This window comes from Gracilinanus agilis, chromosome 4 (genome assembly GCF_016433145.1).
Source record: "Gracilinanus agilis isolate LMUSP501 chromosome 4, AgileGrace, whole genome shotgun sequence".
NCBI classification, from domain to species: domain Eukaryota; kingdom Metazoa; phylum Chordata; class Mammalia; order Didelphimorphia; family Didelphidae; genus Gracilinanus; species Gracilinanus agilis.
In genome coordinates, this window is record NC_058133.1 from 237,256,207 (window position 1) to 237,274,094 (window position 17,888).

The window sequence follows — 17,888 nt, forward strand, 5'->3', positions numbered from 1 at the left end:
GATCTCAGAGGTGCTGTAATCTAACTCATGCCCAACTGAGAATTCCTTTTACAATCTCCCCAACAAAAGGTAATTCAGTCATTCTTTGAAGACTTCTTTTGAGGGAGGAACCTACTATGTTGCCCGGTACACCATTTTATTTTGCATAGCTCTCCTTATATGGAAGTTTTTGTTTTTTTTTTTTACTCGCACATAATCAAGCAGAAGTTTGTCTCTGAAATGTTTATGCATTGCTATTAATTCTGTTTCTTGTGGCCAAGTAGAATAAATCAAATAACTCTTTCACAAGAAAGCCCTTAAAGTGTTTGAAGACAGCTCTTATGTTCCCCCAAATGTTCTCTTCACTATATATCTCTAGTTCCTTAAATTGAAACTCGACCTTCAGGCCATTCATTTTCCAGATCACTTTAATTTGTTAAATTTGAGTGACCTATTCTGTTCCAGTATTATACCTAAACTACCAGGTGACTAGCCTGAAGCAACCCCTAGCCCATAGCAGCTATTGCTGTATACATATAGTTTCTTTGTCCTATTTTAAAGTTTATTTATTTAAATCTCTTTTGAGGGCATATGGCTACTAGTGGAATAATGAGGATAAATGATATAGACAAATAGGTGACTTTTTGAGTACTTATTGCTTTCTAGAATGGCTGGACTAATTCATAGCTTCACCAACAAAGCATTAGTGTGCCTGTCCTTTAGCCACTCCTATAATCATCATATTCCTTTTTTAAAATTATCTTTGTCAATCTGATAAGTGAGTCTTAAGCATTTTAATTTGCATTTCTCATATTAGTAATATGGAACATTTTTTCTTATGAATGCTGACAGATTTCTTCCTTTAAGAACTATATGCAAACCCGGCCTCAGCCACTTCCCAGCTGTGTGACCCTGGGCAAGTCACTTGACCCCCATTGCCTACCCTTACCAATCTTCCACCTATGAGACAATACACCGAAGTACAAGGGTTTAAAAAAAAAAGATTTAAAAAAAAAAAAAAAGAACTATATGTCTGGGGAGCATCTAGATGGCTCAGTGTATTGAGAACCAGGTCAGGATTCCAGAGGTCCTGAGTTAAAATCTTACCTCATATACTTTTAGCTTGGTGACTCTAAGCAAGTCACTTAACCCCAATTGCCTAGCCCTTACCACTCTTCTGCCTTAGAAACAATACCCAGTATTGATTCTAAGATGGAAGGTAAGGGTTAAAAAGTGACTTTCCCAGGGTCACACAGTTAAGAAGTATCTGAGGTCAAATTTGAAACCAGGACCTCCCGTCTCTGGGTATGACTCTTAATACACTGAGCCACCCAGCTGCCCCCTTATATAGTTATTTTGAATGAAATTTCTCTTTCTATCTCTCCCTGCTGAGTTGTATTGGTAATATAGAAAGGAAGATGATTTATGTGGACTTATTTTATATCCTGCTTCTTTATTGGTTATTGTTTAAATTTAGTAAACTAGGATTCTTTTAGTACACCATCATGTTAGCTGAAAAACCTCTGCTTTGATTTTAATTTGTTTTTTGTTTTTGTTTTAGTTTTATTAATTTTGAACTTAACAAGTTGATCGTCCCACTATTACACATACAGTTGACCCAGAAATAGTTCCCATGTTAATATAAGCATTTTCCTATCTGTTAAAATATAATTTACTTCATTCTTTGTGAGGCTTTTGTATAACCTATAAAGTGCTTGGTCTACCTTGTATAAACTTTCTAAGTTATGTTTTCCTTCATAACTGATCTCTCAACCTAAGTTTGGGGAATAATTTGAAAAAACCCTGATAATTTTGGTTTTATAAAATATTTTTATAAATTCTGTGTAACACCCATACAATTAGAATAAGAAGGAAACTTGTTACCTGAGGGGGAAATATCTTTGCACTAAATATCTCTTGATAAAAAATTTTGATATCTAAGGTTTATACAGAATTTAAGGAAGCCTACGAGATTAAGAAATATTCCCCAATAGGTAAGCAAAGGCTATGAATAGTTTTGAAAAGAAAAAATATAAACTATTAACAATGTCTACTAAATCACTTAATCTATGAAGGGTTTTAGTAAATGACGAATCATGAAGATATTAAAGAAGTATTAAAAAGCTGACTCCAATGAGCAAAGTGTTCACAGATCAGACTTACATGAATATATTTATAATATTTCACATGATTGATTTCTGAATCCTTAAATTAGATTGGGTTAAAATTTTGTTGAACTTAAAAATTAAGCCTCTATTATTATCTATAGTCTGAAAGCTGGCAGACAAGTTGTAAAGGTCTTTTGGAATGTTAAAGACACAACATCTGAAAAAGTGGTCAGCCTCTGAAAAAGGTTTTGACCAAGGTTCTGGGAAGAGAAGTTTTTTTACTAGTCTGGAAGTATTTGCAAATTACTCTTCCTGGGCACCTGGCTGTACAATTGTGTTGCCACCTGTTTGTTATCTTTGAAATTGAAGTTGTAATCTTATGTAAAACCCTTGCCATTTCCTTTGTTCTCATATACACACACAATGTTACAGATCTCTCTGTGTCTCCTTCCCAATTGTTTCCCAGTCTTTGGCTTCCCTCCTAAGGTGTAAGAATCCACATAGGATTTTTAGAAAGGCTGGACCTTTTCAATAGAATGAGAGTAGATAATCTCCAAAGAACCTATGTACACAAAAATATTCATGGCAGCACTATTATGAGTGCTGGGTCTAGAGTAAGAAAGACAAATTCAAATTCAGAAACTTATTAGCTGTGTGACCCTGGGAAAATCACTTAACCTGTCTCCCTCAGTTTCCTTCTTTTCAAAATGGGGATAATATTTATAGTACCTGTTTCCAAGATCATTGTGAGGATAAAATGAGATAATATTTTTAGAGTGCTATGCAAACATTAAGGCAATGTATGTTTTTTAGTTATTATAGCTATCATCATTATCATCATTATCACTGGCTATCTGCAACATTCCAAAAATAGGCGACATATAACAGTTATCACAACAAGTCTTGGTTGCTTTATGGGACAGGAGAGGCCTGGCTTAGCTTAATTTAAAGAACCTTGAACTTGTAGCTTTTTTCCCCATCTCAGGAACATGAGCAGAGTTTCCACATCCTCCCTTCCCTGTCCTCCACCCCCATCAGATTTAAAAATCTGGTGGTGGTGGGAGAATTATAACTATTTAAAAAAAATAGGAATAAGTACAGACTACTATAAGACACTAAGGAATGTTTGCAGAAAGAATATGAGAGCTTTTTGAATTACTAAGGAGCTATCCAGGATTGGGAACTATGAATTTTGCCAACCCATGCCAGTAAATTTGCTGTGGACAGCAAATATTAAACAGGGGGGTAGAGTATAAGATAAAAATTCCATAACACTACCTCAAAAATTACAGAGCAGCTGGACTTCCTGAATGAACCAATCAAGAGTCACAAACAAGGCATATTTCAATCTCAATCAAAATCTCACATCTCAATCAAAAGCATTTTAACTATGCATGAAAAATCCTCATTCAGTTTGGAAGGACCAAAGGCCACTGGATGAATTTAAATGATACCAAATAGGGGGTATGTTCATATTTGATGAGACTTTATTACACCTGATGGGGTTGGTATAAAATCAGCAAGTTAGTTAAGAATCTGGTGTGAAGGGTCTGGTAATTACTTCCACAGTCCAGCTTCTGCAAAGAATGGAGGTAGACTAAGGCATATTTTTAAAAAAACTAAATTAAAATGTATGTAATTGTCACAAATGACAATAAGGAAGGTTCTATAATACCATTACTTTTCTCTTTGAGAGAAAACTATGGATAGAATAAATGATCTTATTTCTTTAATTACATGTCCTATAAAATAAAATTTACATGGAGATATTAAATTGCAAAAGCAGCTCAAGTTTCAGCAGTCAGCATATCAAAAATCACTACAGAGTCTTAGACTCCAGAACTGCTTTTAGGAAACAAGTAGATATAGTCAAAATTTCAGAGCATCTGAAAAACAACAAAGCAGCTACTTAGCCACAGTGAAAGCATAGGCAGAGTGAGAGCAGGAGCATGTGTATTTGTGTAGGTCATGGCAGTGTATGCCTATTTGTAGAACGGGATGCTCATGTTGGAAGCATACGTTGTACTCATTGGCAGAACTAAGAGTACTTGGAATTAGCCCAGTTAGAAGAGCTGGGAACTGAAAGACTTCTGGGGGCTGGGGTTATAGTATGTGGGTGCGGTTAGGATAGTCCCATTCCTGGACTTACTAAGTTAGAACTTCATTTGCCAGTGACCACAGTGATTTTCCAAAATGTCCAGGTATTTACATATCCCTCAGCAGTGCCTGATGAACTGGGTGGGTGAAGGTGGGGGTGAGGGGATTGTAAGCAGTAGGAGGAAAATCATTGGAATGAGAATTAATTTCATTTGAGTAGCCAAAAAAATCAAGAAAGGCAAACTTTGAATGGTACAATATTAGCCAGCAGGCCTGATGGAAAACCCTTTAGAGGATGCTGCTTGATTAAATATTTGGACAAAGTATTTAGTTCAATTGAAGACACATTTAATTGGAAACCCCTGTCTTCCTGAAGGAATTAAACAGAGAGCAACAGAAAGCAGAAATTTCTAACAACTAAAGCTATACAAAAATGAAAAGACTGTCCCATGCAATAGTGAGCTTATGATTTCTTGAAGTATTCAAATAGGATGCTTTGGGGTTTTTTGTACTTGACTTTTGGTGATTTCTTTGGTATAGAAAATCTTCGGTGAGGAAACACTATTCAGATGGAAACCTGCTTTGCAACTTTGTCCTAGAGAGCTGCCTGGAGTTTTGAGACATTAAGAGACTTGTGCATGGTCAAATAGCTAGTATATCAATGGTAAGTACAAGAACCCAGGTCTTCCTGACTTTGAGGCCAGTTTTTTAGTGATGTATCTCTATCTGATAACTTATTACTAGATTGAAAACAAGAATGTACAAATGTTTTCTTGTCTGGGATGCTGCTGCAGGGGGGTTCCTGCACTGGATAGGAGGGTTGATTAGATGACCTTTCAAGTTCCCTTCCAGATCCAAAATTCTATGGTCTTTCAGGCAAGGAGCTGATCGGGTTGAGCCTTCTTCCTATAACCACAAGGCTCAAAGCACTGCACTTTGGAAATGGCTATCATGTTGAAGAGGTACTTCTTATTTCTAGAAATGGGCAGAAGTTGCAGAAAGCCAAAAAAAAAACTTTCTACCACTTAAAGCTGCTCAAAGGAGACATGGACCACCTTGGGAGCTAGGAGTCTCTGCCTTACTCTTTTCAAGCAGAAGCTAGAGAATAATTTGGCAGGCATGTCATAGGGTGGATTCCAGGTCAAGTGCAGGTTGAATCTTTGATGTCTGAGAGATTATAATTCTAATTGATGGTAGCTGCCTCAACCATCCTCATGGGCTGCAGCACAATCCAAAGGGTTGCAGTTATTACTTTTCTATGTAAGATTTTTAGGAGTTTGGAGACTGCTGAATGTTGCAGGATTTTAACTAAAACACTGTGATTCCTAATAGGGGCTATACTGATACTCTCAAAATGGTTAGTGAGTAGCTTTTGCTCACTTTAGAAAGGGAGGTTTTTATAAGTAGTTGGGCTAATCTACATCAGGGGTTCTTAATCATTTTTATATCACAGACCTCTCTGGCAATGTATTCCTTGAAATAACATTTTTAAATACATAAAATAAAATACATAAAAAAGAAAATTAATTATACTGAAACACAGCTACCAAAATGTTAAAAACAAAACAAAACAAATTTACAAAGACTAAGAATATTTGATCTCAAGATGTCAAATGTCTTTTCTTGCTCTAGTAATTTTAATGACAGAGATGCAGTCCAAAACCTCTGTAGTAACTTGGCAAATAGAAAGGTTATAGAGGGATCCGAGCAAACCAAATCTATAAAGGAAGCTAGATTACATAAGGAAATTTCTCTAAGCATATCACATTTGTACCGATAGCAAGAAGCTAGGACAAAAAGGGAAATTGAAAAACTCTTAACCTTCCTCCCCATCACCATCACCAATCTCTCCCATCTCATCACCACCAACTTCTCCCACACCAAAACTCACCCTTCTTCCTGAGCTGCCAAGGAATTCTGAGAGAGCTTGGCTAAATTCTTGGCATATTCTTCTTCAATCTTAATTCTGAAAAGACATAAAACCCAGTGAATCATTTCTATAGCATGGAAGTTTGTCCAATGATACTACAGACCAAAAGATGTGCTGGTTATGGCTTTTCTCCCTCCTTTTCTGCCCTCACCCTTTTCTAAATATCTCTTTACCATTTTGGAAATTTGGTCTGGAATTTCAGTGAGAATCTTGCTAACCTTTCAAAGATTCAAACAGTCAAATTTTCCCACCATCAGGCCTTTTCATTATTGTCTCTATGGAACTGCAGTAGTCTACAGTTAGTTCATTACAATGTTCAATGAAAAGACACTTTTCTTGACTCCATCTTCTTCCAACATAGTTCATTATATATTTTAGAGGTTGGCTTGGTTTCTTTCTCATTTGATATCTCTGTATTAAGAGTGTCACCAAAGGTGCCCCAAATGATTGCTATTTGTATTGTATCCCTGAATATCAATATTTAATATTGACATGGGCATTGTGCAGAGATGGCAGCGACCCTGTACCCCTTGACTCTGGCAGGCTGTGAGCAGGGGAATTCCCTTCCCCCTTCCTGCCCTTGAGACCCCCAAGGCAAGGACCATTGTCCTTGGAATTCCTTTGAGTTGAGATAGGCAAAGAGATACACCTCCTGGACACACCTGGACAGTCTAGGCCCTGAGGGTCTAGGACTGACCCTGTACCAACTGAGTGCCTGAGTGCAGGGAGTCACGTACACAGGACCGGAAAGGATACAAAAGGGCAAGAACTGGGGGACCCAGGGGAAGCCTCCCATGGCTGCTCCACTCATGCTGTCTTGCTGGCCATTAATCCTATCTTACTAATAAATCTTTCTTTTTTACTTTTAAGCTAAGTTTGGAATCCTCTCATTCTTGAGAATGGTTTCCTTCCTGAACCCAGGGGTTCACCAATTTGCTCCCCTATAACAATATCAGTATTAAATCTATTCTTTAAAAACAGATTCAAGGCTGGAAGGGATATAAGAAATCATGTAGTCAACCTTCCTCATTTTATAAGCAAGAAAACTGTGACCCAGAGAGATTAAGCTAATGGTAATAAAAGGTTCCAAACCCAGGTCTTCTGACTTGAGGACTAGCATGAACCACCCTGCCTCTCTATTACCAGTACTCAGTCACTGGCTCACTGCTTCCCTTTAGGCTAAGGAGCATGAGATTGATAAGGTTCTCTACGCATAGGAACAATGGTTACCTTTCCCTAATGAATTCTGACATTTCCTTTTGCATCTGTTTGCCTTTCAGTTGTTTTTGAAGAAGAATCTCAAACCCAGCCACAGTGCCATTGCCTTGGGGATCCTTCTTATCAGCCTGTAAAGGAAAAAAAAGATGAGGTAAGAAGAGATTGGGGGCTAAGAGGAACCTAAGAGGATCACAGTTAGCACATTTGTACATGACTTCTAAAAAACAAAGATAGTTGTGGAGGATAGGACACGAAGGTGAAAACTCTAGAATGAAATATTAAAGACATCCTGGTGATGCAACAAATGGGACAGTTGGACTAACAGGGGCCTTACTTTCCTTCATAACTTGTTTAGCTCATTTCCTAGAACATGACAAGAAAATTTGCAACCTGGCTAACCCAATTCATTCCAAGTAGAACCTATATTTTTTATTATATGAAAGGTAAGTACAAAGTAATAGGAATAACTTTTTTTAAAAGCAAAGATAGACTATGTATTTATTTATAAACAAGTACTGTCTTTTGAAGTTTAGAGCCCTCACAGACCACATACATGCTGGCTTCCCTTTTGGTCTTGTCCTAGGGCCATCCCCAGGACCATAATGCAAGCAGCCCTCACTTCTCCTCCACGTCAAACATAAGTGTCCCTCCTGCCTGCTGTGAAGCATGGCTTTTAGAGCCACAGGACATATCTGTCACAAGGTTAAACTTTAAAAGGGAAGATGAAGGGGCAGCTGGGTAGCTCAGTGGATTGAGAACCAGGCCTAGAGAAGGGAGGTCCTAGGTTCAAATCTGGCCTCAGACACTTTCCAGCTGTGTGACCCTGGGCAAGTCACTTGACCCCCATTGCCTACCCTTACCACTCTTCCACCTATAAGTCAATACACAGAAGTTAAGGGTTTAAAATAAAAAAATAAATTAAAAAAAAGGGAAGATGAACACATACTTCCCATAACACACCTTTCTCTAACCATAGATGCTCTCAGTGGCCTCTCTCCTCAATGGCAGGTGTACTTCCAAGTCCTTATTCTCATCTTAGCCAAATGATTCTGATAACCAGCTTGCAATGTACAAACACTGCTCCCCATCTTCCAACTGGCCACTCCCTTATACTACAATCCACCTCAAGCCTATGCCAGATCCCAAAGCTTCATCTCAGATATGACCACCCTTTCCATTGTGCTCTCTGGAAGGCCTGGTTCATGATTAACACACTTCCTTTTTTCAGAAACCTCTTTTTTTCTAACTTATTCTATTAGTCCTGGTTCCCTTCTGATGATACTGACTTCCTTGTCATTATTTCTAATACTAGCTACAATATCTTTCATACCCTATAATTGATAATAAGGAGTTCCATGTTCACCAATGCCACACTCTCCCTCTAACATCTTCAGTAAGCAACTTCTCTTTTTTTGAAGTTTATGCCATCCAAATTTATTATTCAGTCCAGATCCTGATGCCTGTGATTGACTGATGCTAACCTTAATTCTTCAGTGAATTTAGTGCCTGGTTCACAATCTTTCATGTTTACTCATCTTCTGTTTCTCCCACTTGGAACTTCAAAATACATACTGATGCTCTAGAAAATTCCCTAACTCTCCAATACCTCAACTCTGCTCAAGTCTCTTGACCTACTCCTTCACCCCACCTCACCTACAGACAGAGATGATATCCTTGATCTTGCAATCATCCACAAATGTTCCACTTTTATTTTCATGATCCTGATCTTTTATTATTTTAAATTTCCCTATGCAATATGATCCTTAAAACTGTTCATTTTCACTGGAGAAATTCCATGTGAACTGGAAAGACCTCCAGGAACTGATGCAGAGTGAAAGGAGCAGAACCACGAGAACCTTATACACATAATTCAGGACGATTCTGAGGGGCTTATGAGAAAGAATGCTATTCATATACAGTGAAAGAATGTGGGAGTAGAAATGCAGAGAAAGAACTGTGGGAGTAAAAACTCAGAAGAAAAATATGATTGATCACATGGTTGGATGGGAATATGATTGGGGATGTTGACTTTAAATGATCACTCTATTGCAAATATCAACAATATGGAAATAGTTTTTGAACACATAAAACGCAGTGTAATTGCTTGTCGGCTTTGGGAGCAGGGAGAAAGGAGGGGAGGGAAAGAACATGAATCATGTAACCATGGAAAATACACTAAATTAATTAATCAATTAAATAAATTTTTTTGGAAAACAGTTCATTTTCACTGTGTTCTCAAATCTTAATGGTCCTGTTTTTCCCCAAACCATCACCCCTGCATTGACTTAATTCTCTTTTCTTCTCTATCTTGACCCTTTGGTGAACCAATTAAATTCTGCATTATCTTCTACTCTTGAATTCCTCACTTAGTCCGAACCCTGAATTATTTCCACCATTTACCCCCTTAATTCTTATTTATGTGATAATGAACAGCACTGCAGGAAATCACAAAACTATGTTGCCTGGATCTACTAAAAGTTTATATTATCTAATCTTGACTGAGTCTTTACTAATACAAGCAAACATTCTACTCCCTCTTTATGAATTCAGTATTCTCTCCACAGTGACTGTTCCAAACTTTTTTCATCTCGTCTCAGGCCTCACAATAGCAATCCTTTCCCCAGCACTCTCAGTTGAAGACCTTGCTTCATATTTAACTGGAAAAATAGAGGTAATTCTCTGAAAACTATTAAATTCTCTTCATTAGCTTTATTTTCCCATGGATGAGCCTTTCAGATATTATTTAATCTCATAAAGATTTTGGTAGAGTGTTTTCTTTCTCAATAGTTAAGAATAATTTGTTTAATATAGTTATTAATGGTTCTTTAAAAGTTTGATAAAATGCATCTATAAATCTATCAAGACAGAGAATTAGTTTATGGCATTTCTTTTAAAGCCAATTCTATTTCCTTTTTTGAGACTGGATAACTTAATTTCTAACAGGATATTAGATAGAGATATCAAGTTCCCACTACTTGATATGCTGTTTGATTATTTTATATTTTTGAGGGTAATTCTATATTTCTTTTGTGTTCTCAGGTTTGTTGGCACATAATTATACATAGTAGAGTCTGATGACTCTTTTAATTTCTTCTACTTTGGTTGTGACATCACTTTTTTCCATTTGTTGAATGAACATTATTTTTCTTAATCAGGTAGGCTAAAATTTTGTTAGTCTTTTTAGAGAACCAGATTATAGTTTGGTTTATCAGTTCTTTTATCTTCTTACCAGTTTTTTAGTTTCCAGTTTATTTTTCTTATAATTTTCAAGATTTTCCCTCTTGTAAGAGTTATTGAGTTAGTTTATTAAAATGTATAATCTATTGCAGACTGAGTTAGTCACTGAGCTGCCCAGGGAGCCAGGCTTGGGGCTGTTGCTGCTGCCACCATCATAGTCTCCTGCCAGCCTCGCACCAAGGCTGAGATGCTCTCCACCACCACATCCTATACCAAAGATGACTTCTATTGCCCAATCTGTCAGGAGATGTTCGAGATCCTGGTGCAGACTACAGCCTGTCAGCATGTTTTTTTGTAGAAAATGTTTCCTGACTGCTGAATACACTGTCCCCTCTGTTGCAGAAATGTAACTAGAAGAGAGTGAGCATGTCCAGAACAGGCCTTAGACAAAGGAAAATTAAGTTTTATTTCTGTGGAAGACAGTTAAAAGTGGGATTGAAAATGTCATGAGGAAGTTTTCTTGTAGCTGCAGATACTGTGCAAATAGAATTTTATCACATGAGACATTATTACAAATCTTGTAAGAAGCATCAGGATGAGTATGGTGTATTCTTCATCATTCCAAACTTTCAGATCTCTCAGGATTCAGTAGGGAATAGTTACAGGAGCAAGACATTTACATCTGATAATACAGAGACCTATCTAGGAGATGCAAGTTCTACGGGGCATCCCATATTTAAGCGTCCCTTGTCAAGAAGCAAACTTTACAAGACAACATTTACTGGATCATTGTAATAATAGTCATCTCTTTCAGATAGTCTCTATGATGTGTCCTATTTGTGTCTCTTCCATGGGGAGATCCTAGCCAGATGACTAGGAATTTTGTTAGTCATCTAAATCAGACATCAGTTTGATTATGGAGAATTTGTGAATCTTCAGTTAGATGAGGAAACAGTATCAAACTGCTGTAGAAGAATCTTATCAAGTAAACTTCTGAAGGTTGTAGTCATCTGCATCTTCTGTCTGCAAGTGCCATCTTTGAGGGAAATGAATTCACGTTTCAATAACCTGATGTGTATATTAATAAAAAGGAATTCAGTCTACTCTTTCGTTTTTATTTTAAAACAAGGGTAGATCTTTACAAACATTGTCTTTTCATCCTTGAGAAATGGAGGTAATAGTATTACTTAAAAAGCATAGAAAGGAACTTCCCTGTGGTGATGGTTAAAAAAAAATGGAATCTGCTGATGTAAATGTTGTACCTTATTCTTTTCTATGTTAAGGTTCCTTAAATTTCTCATTTCTCAATTTTTAATTTGATATAATTTTCCCATTTTATTCATTGTGCAGTAAATAATAGTTGCAAATTTTTTTTAAAGAATGGATTAAACCCTTATAAATCTGAGCCAGATTTATTTACTACTATCAAAATGGAAATTTTGAGATTAAATGGAAAGTCATCTTTTGGTGTGATTTGTATCTGAAAAATTAATCTTAAAATTATATTTATAGATTTTAGCATTTTGAAGAGTAGTGAAATTTTTTTAGTAATGTTAACACTTAAGAGAATGAAGGTGAATGTTACCATTCTGTTTCATTATGTTAAAAATGTGGAGTATTGCATAGCTGTGTGACTTCCTTTTTGTCATTGGGAAAAAATTATATGCTATTATCATAGGGATATTAAATTTTATTTCTGTGGAAGACAGTTAAAAGTGGGATGCCCTAATCTTTGACTGTCAGTGGCCATTAACACTGAAGAAACAGTTACTTGAGCAACCCATGGTCCCAGAATTTTAATAGTAGTGATTCTAAGTAGTTATGATAGCAGTGAGTTTAATGGAACTTTTTTTGAGTTGGTGGTATTACATGCTGATAAATAGGTATTTAAATGAGATATATCCTCTCTTATGTATATAAGAAATTTTCTTTTATTTAGAAAGGCTAAAGTGTATGCTATATATTTTTGGCACCTTTGCAGGCACCGTTATCTGCTGGATATAAAAAAAAATGGAAAAGCAATATAGAGGTCAAAGGGCTTTTATTGGACTAGTTAAATATTGTATAGTCATCAGATTTTCTAAAAACCCACTCAGAAACCAAATGCCAAGTTGTCCAGTTGGCTGCTAATACTCTTTTTTTGTGGGGTTTAGGGGAGGAGGGGGTGAGTTTACATGCAAGTGTAGCACTCATGGTTTATGTCATAAGAAGGAGGAGGTGAGAATAAAGTAATGAGAACAAATTCTTAAGCCAGAAAGTCTGCCTCAGGACTTTATAGTGACAGGATTACTTACTTTGTGCATTATTTTGTTTTCATTAGGGAGACTGAGAGCTAGCACATGCATTATAAATTATCTTGCACTGGAAGGCCTAAAATTACAGAATTAGGATAAAAAGTGGACTCAAGACATTCCATGCTAATGTATACTGTTTATACTATTTTAAAAACAGCAGAAAATGGAAACCTCAAAAGTAGATTGCTGCTAACATGCATATTGTGTAAAAAAAGTCTATTTTGGTTTTGTTAAAACCCTCAATGTTAACTTTTCTACAGTGAAAATTTCTTAACTGACTTAATAAAGATGTTAATTTTGGGAAAAATGTATAATATCTTCATTAATCTTCTCTTTTGTTCATAAATTGTTAAATATATAAAGCATTTATTAAACATTTACTATGTTCCTGGCCCTGTGTTTTTAATATAATGAACAATTTTAGGGATATTTTTCCTCTAAGGATTGTGTTAACTTCATCTCCAAAATTTTGGCATGATAATTCATCATTATCATTGTCTTTAACATAAATAATATTTGTTTCTGTGATTTTTTTCTTTTTTCATTCATTATTTGGGATTTCATCATTAAGCCTCCATTTAGATTGGAGTGCCTTGAAATGATTACTATTATTATTTTGCTATGGTCTATAAAGAATGTGTTTAGAATTTTTGCTTTTTTAAAGTTAACTGTAATTCCTTTGTAATATGTTGTCAATTTCTGTAAAATGGTGATGTGGTGCTAAGAAATGTGTATTCTTAAGAAGATACCATTCAGAAAGCAACTTAAATCTTTTAGCTCTAAATTTTCTTCTTTCCAATTCTATATTTCCCTTTTTTATTATCTTTGTCAGAGAAGAACATTCATGATTCATATTTTATTATAGTCTTTTTTCAATTCAGTATATTTTCTTATGAATTTATACCCAAATGCCATAACATTTGGAGCACATAAGTTTAATATTAATAATTGTTCATTGCTCATATGGTTCCTTTAAGCATAATACAATTTCCTTGTTTATCTCTGCTTATATTGTAAATTTAAAAAACAAAATAGTCTCTGATCTTGAGGAGCACACATCTCATTTTGGGAAAGGAGATATTATTTATTATTATTGTTCATCCTTCATTTTGTCCTCTTCAAATGTGAAGGCACAAAACAAAGTATTGTTGTATAGTCATCAGCCTCCCTCTCTTTTCCAGAGTCACTGAAGTCCAGTGAAGACGTGATGGCCCAGGTTATAGTGTTATCACTTTGGTATCTTCAATGTTTGACAAAGGTCTCAGTGCTGGATGGCACCTGCATCAGCTGCTTTCATGGTCATTGGAACAAATTATTCTCATTTGCCCATTTTGATAGGGGAAGTCTTCATATGCTTGGTGAAGACATCCCCTTAACTCACTGATGGGTTTGAGACATATTGGTTTCTCCAAATCTGTTTTAGCTCATCTGCTAAGACCAGCCATACATGCTATAGTTACTTGGAGCCACAGCTTATATTTGAGTGACAGAAAGACACCAAAGATGGATGAACAGCCCCTCGAGGGCTTGGCAAGTCCTTATAGTAGAGGTGCTATTCCTTCCTGAATGCATGCACCTTGGGAGAAGGAATAGAAAAACAATGCGTACATAGAAAACTAATATAACATTCCTGCGTAATTGAGCATGGGTGGTTGGTTCTATGAAGGATATCTGAGATACTGCATTATGTGCAGATGTAACTAATGATAGACTGAGACAATAAGAGATAATGACAAATTTATGTAGTTTTAAGTTTTGCAAAGTACTTTACAAATGCCATTTCCTTTTATCCTACAAATGCCATCTCCTTTTATCCTTACAACACCAGGAGGTAGTTGTTATTATTACTCTTGACTTTCCAAGATTACACAGTTAGTAAGTGTCTCTGGCCTATTTTGAACTTAGGTCTTCCTAAGTCTAGGTCCAATGGCTTTCCACTGAATCACTTAGCTGTCTCGAATAGGAAAGTGAATCCTTATCTGGGAAGAGATTTCAGATAGGAGAGGGAAGGTGTGAATTAGAATAGCAGGTGTGAAATCTCCCTCAGAACTACAGGCACTCTGAGAAATGTGATAAAGTAAGTCTACACTGCCCATTTTTAGATTTAATCACCAAAGGTGAGAGCACCTTCCAATTCTAGGAGGTCCTAACCCACGTGTGCTAGAGTGAGTAACAATCAGAATCAGCAGACCACCCCCCTACGCTTTCTATGAGAAAGTGTCTATTGTGATTGGTCACAAAGGCTAAGGGAAGGCACTGGAAGTGATATATATGTGGCCCTTCCAAGGAGGGAGTGGGGAGAGTGAGGCTGTGGATGGTTTGGTGAAGGGGACCTGAGGGAGCTTTGCTGGTTCATGACCGAGACTGTTCCACATGGTGAGTTTAAAGACTGAGTCTTCCTGAACTTCTATTAAGAAACCTCTTTTTATAGATTCTGTGAATGAAGTTTGCTCTATTCACCTCTGGGCCTCAGGCCCTTTAACCCTCAGCTGACGGTTAAGATCTACCTGGACTAATCAGTGGGGTAGATTCTTATTTCCATACTTCCTCTCTCTCTTTTCATGTAAATAAATTTCCATAAAAGTCAATTTTGATTTGAAATTATTCTTAATTGAGGATTGATAATAGTTCAATCTTTAACAGGGGTCAGCAACCTTTTTGGCTGTGAGAGCCATAAACGCCACATTTTTTAAAATGTAATTTCGTGAGAGCCATACAGTACTCACAGTGTGCACTCCTGTAACAGCACCTGAAAAAAATTGACTTTATGGCTCCTGCAGAAAGAGCCATAAATGGCTCGAGAGTCATACATTGCCGACCCCTGATCTTTAATATATTGAACCCATAAAACCCCTTTTTCACCCTTAAAGAAAGAAGCCCTTCAATACATCCCTTTATTCCCAGTGCCTGCACCAGGATACTTAGAACAGTCTTTTTGGGTTAGATTGCTCTTTCCTTAATTGAGCTAAGAATTCATTTCACTCCTGAGTGAATACTCTCTTGTGGATTCTATCACTTACATTAAAATATTAAACTCATTTCTATTTAAGTCAACAAGCATTTACTGAATATCTACTATACGCTAGATCCTGTGCTAAGCACAATTAAAGGGAAAAGGTAGTTCCTGATCTCAAGAAGTTTACAGACTTATTCGAAAGACAACATGAAAACAATTCAGTGCAATAAGCAATATTTAAGATAAATTAGAGATAATCAATAGAGGAAGGCATTAGTATTCCAGGGAATTAGGAAAGGCTTCTTGCAGAAAGCAGGATTTTAGCTGAGACTTGAAGGAAGTTAGGAGGTGGAGATAAAGGAAAGTGTTCTAGGCTTAGAGGCAGCAAGTGTAAATGCCCAGCAAGTATCTTGTGTGAGGAACATCAATCTAGTGAGGCCAGTCTCATTAGATTATAAAATGTATGCACAGGGGTGTCAAGGAAGAAGATTGTAAAAGTAGTAAGGTCAGATTATAGATAGCTTTAAATAAATTTTTACTACTTTTTTTTGTTACATATGTTGGCTTACTATCTGTGATTATCAATTGTGCAGCAAGCATTTGGGGGAAGAGCAGGAAGCTAGCTGATAGTAAACTAACTTATCTTTCCAGCCTGGAGTGGGAGTACCCCTAAAGGAGCAGCATAACCCTAGACTACATATGTCTGGTGTCTCATAGATAAATATAATTCTAGCCTAATACTCCTCTTAGAGATAAGAAAGTAGAGGAGATCCTGGTCATGGCCCTTTTCTAGCTTTGCCCAAAGGTGGAAATAACATTAGATATTATAAAGTTAAATATATACATGCAACTAGATCAACCCAGGCCTCTGTTGTTCAGTTTATGCTCTTACACTAAATACAGAATATAGATAAAACATTTCTTGGATGAGAGCACTAGCAATGGGGAAAAGGGAGGATCAAAAAAGGATTCCTATAGGACACAGAGCTGGAAGTAAGAAGGTGGTATATTCCAGGCATAGCTTCAGCAAAAACAGACATGGGACATGGAATGTCTTAAAGAGAGAATGGTTAGTTCCAGCTATACTTCACATGCTATTCCAGACATATTCTTACCATTGATCCCACTGCTGAACCTTTGGTGTCACCAAATCACCAGGAACCATGCCCTGGCAGACAATTCACTCAGTTTTGGAACTACCATTCTGGTACCCCCACATTATCCACTTCTAGGCTATTCTAGCTATTCTTTATATTTAATGAATTGATTTCCATTTTCTCTACTTCTTCTATCTACTCTGTTGACACAACTTCCCTCTTTCCTTCCCCACTTAGATTTCTTCCTCAGGGAACTGTAATTAAATCAATATTGCAAAAGTTACTAGAAAGGTTTATTCACTAATCATTTTCTCCTAACTCTAGCTCTGAGAATAGTAATCTAATCAATACTACTATTCTACAATAGGACAAGTCCACTAATTGCTCCATGACTCCAATTACCATTCCCTTTTACTTTCCCTTCAAAAAACCCCTCCCTGAATATCACATCACATTTGTACTGCCTTCCTCAATTAAAATATAGTCTCTTTGAGGGCAAGATTTATTTTGCTTGCTTATACATGTCTATCCATCTGCACAGTACAAAGTGAGCAATTAATAAATGTCTGCCCACAATTAGCAGGATTCATTAATTCCCTAGAAGAGAAGCTTTGGACAGAGTGAAGTTTGGATCACTTACCCAGAAGTAATCACAGTAACTCCATTCAGTAGGTTTCAATAGCTGTTGCTCTGGCATTGTATCTGGATGTGGGAAAGTCACACAGTTTATCTGAAAAGGAAACAGAGGCAACATCTTTACCAAATGGTGAGGAAAATAAAGAGGTAGCATAAGGGAGGCCCCTGAACATTAAAAAAAAAAACACCCTTAGAGTCCTCTTACAATTAATACAATGTATTAGTTCCAAGGCAGAAGAACAGTAAGGGCTAGGCAATTGAGTTTAAGTGACTTGTTCAAGGCCACACAGCTAGTAAGTATCTGATGTCAGTTTTAAATCCAGGACCTCCTATCTCTAGGGCTGGTTCTCAATCCACTGAGCCACCTAGCTGCCCCACTAAACACTCTACCCATAA

At 36.7% G+C, this 17,888-nt stretch overlaps 1 protein-coding gene and 1 pseudogene across 1 annotated transcript in view; one reads left to right on the plus strand and one right to left on the minus strand.

Annotated features, from left to right (window-relative positions):
- The window catches only part of GAS7 (growth arrest specific 7), a 306,684-nt gene that overhangs the window by 20,053 nt on the left and 268,743 nt on the right, over positions 1–17,888 (minus strand). Inside the window, exons 6-8 of the mRNA XM_044676359.1 lie at positions 17,497–17,586; positions 7,345–7,460; positions 6,076–6,150 (exon numbers count right to left, since the gene is read on the minus strand). Of these exons, the coding sequence (XP_044532294.1) occupies positions 6,076–6,150; positions 7,345–7,460; positions 17,497–17,586 (281 nt within the window). The remainder of the gene's footprint in view (positions 1–6,075; positions 6,151–7,344; positions 7,461–17,496; positions 17,587–17,888) is intronic.
- On the plus strand, positions 7,479–11,506 carry LOC123244576 (annotated as a pseudogene).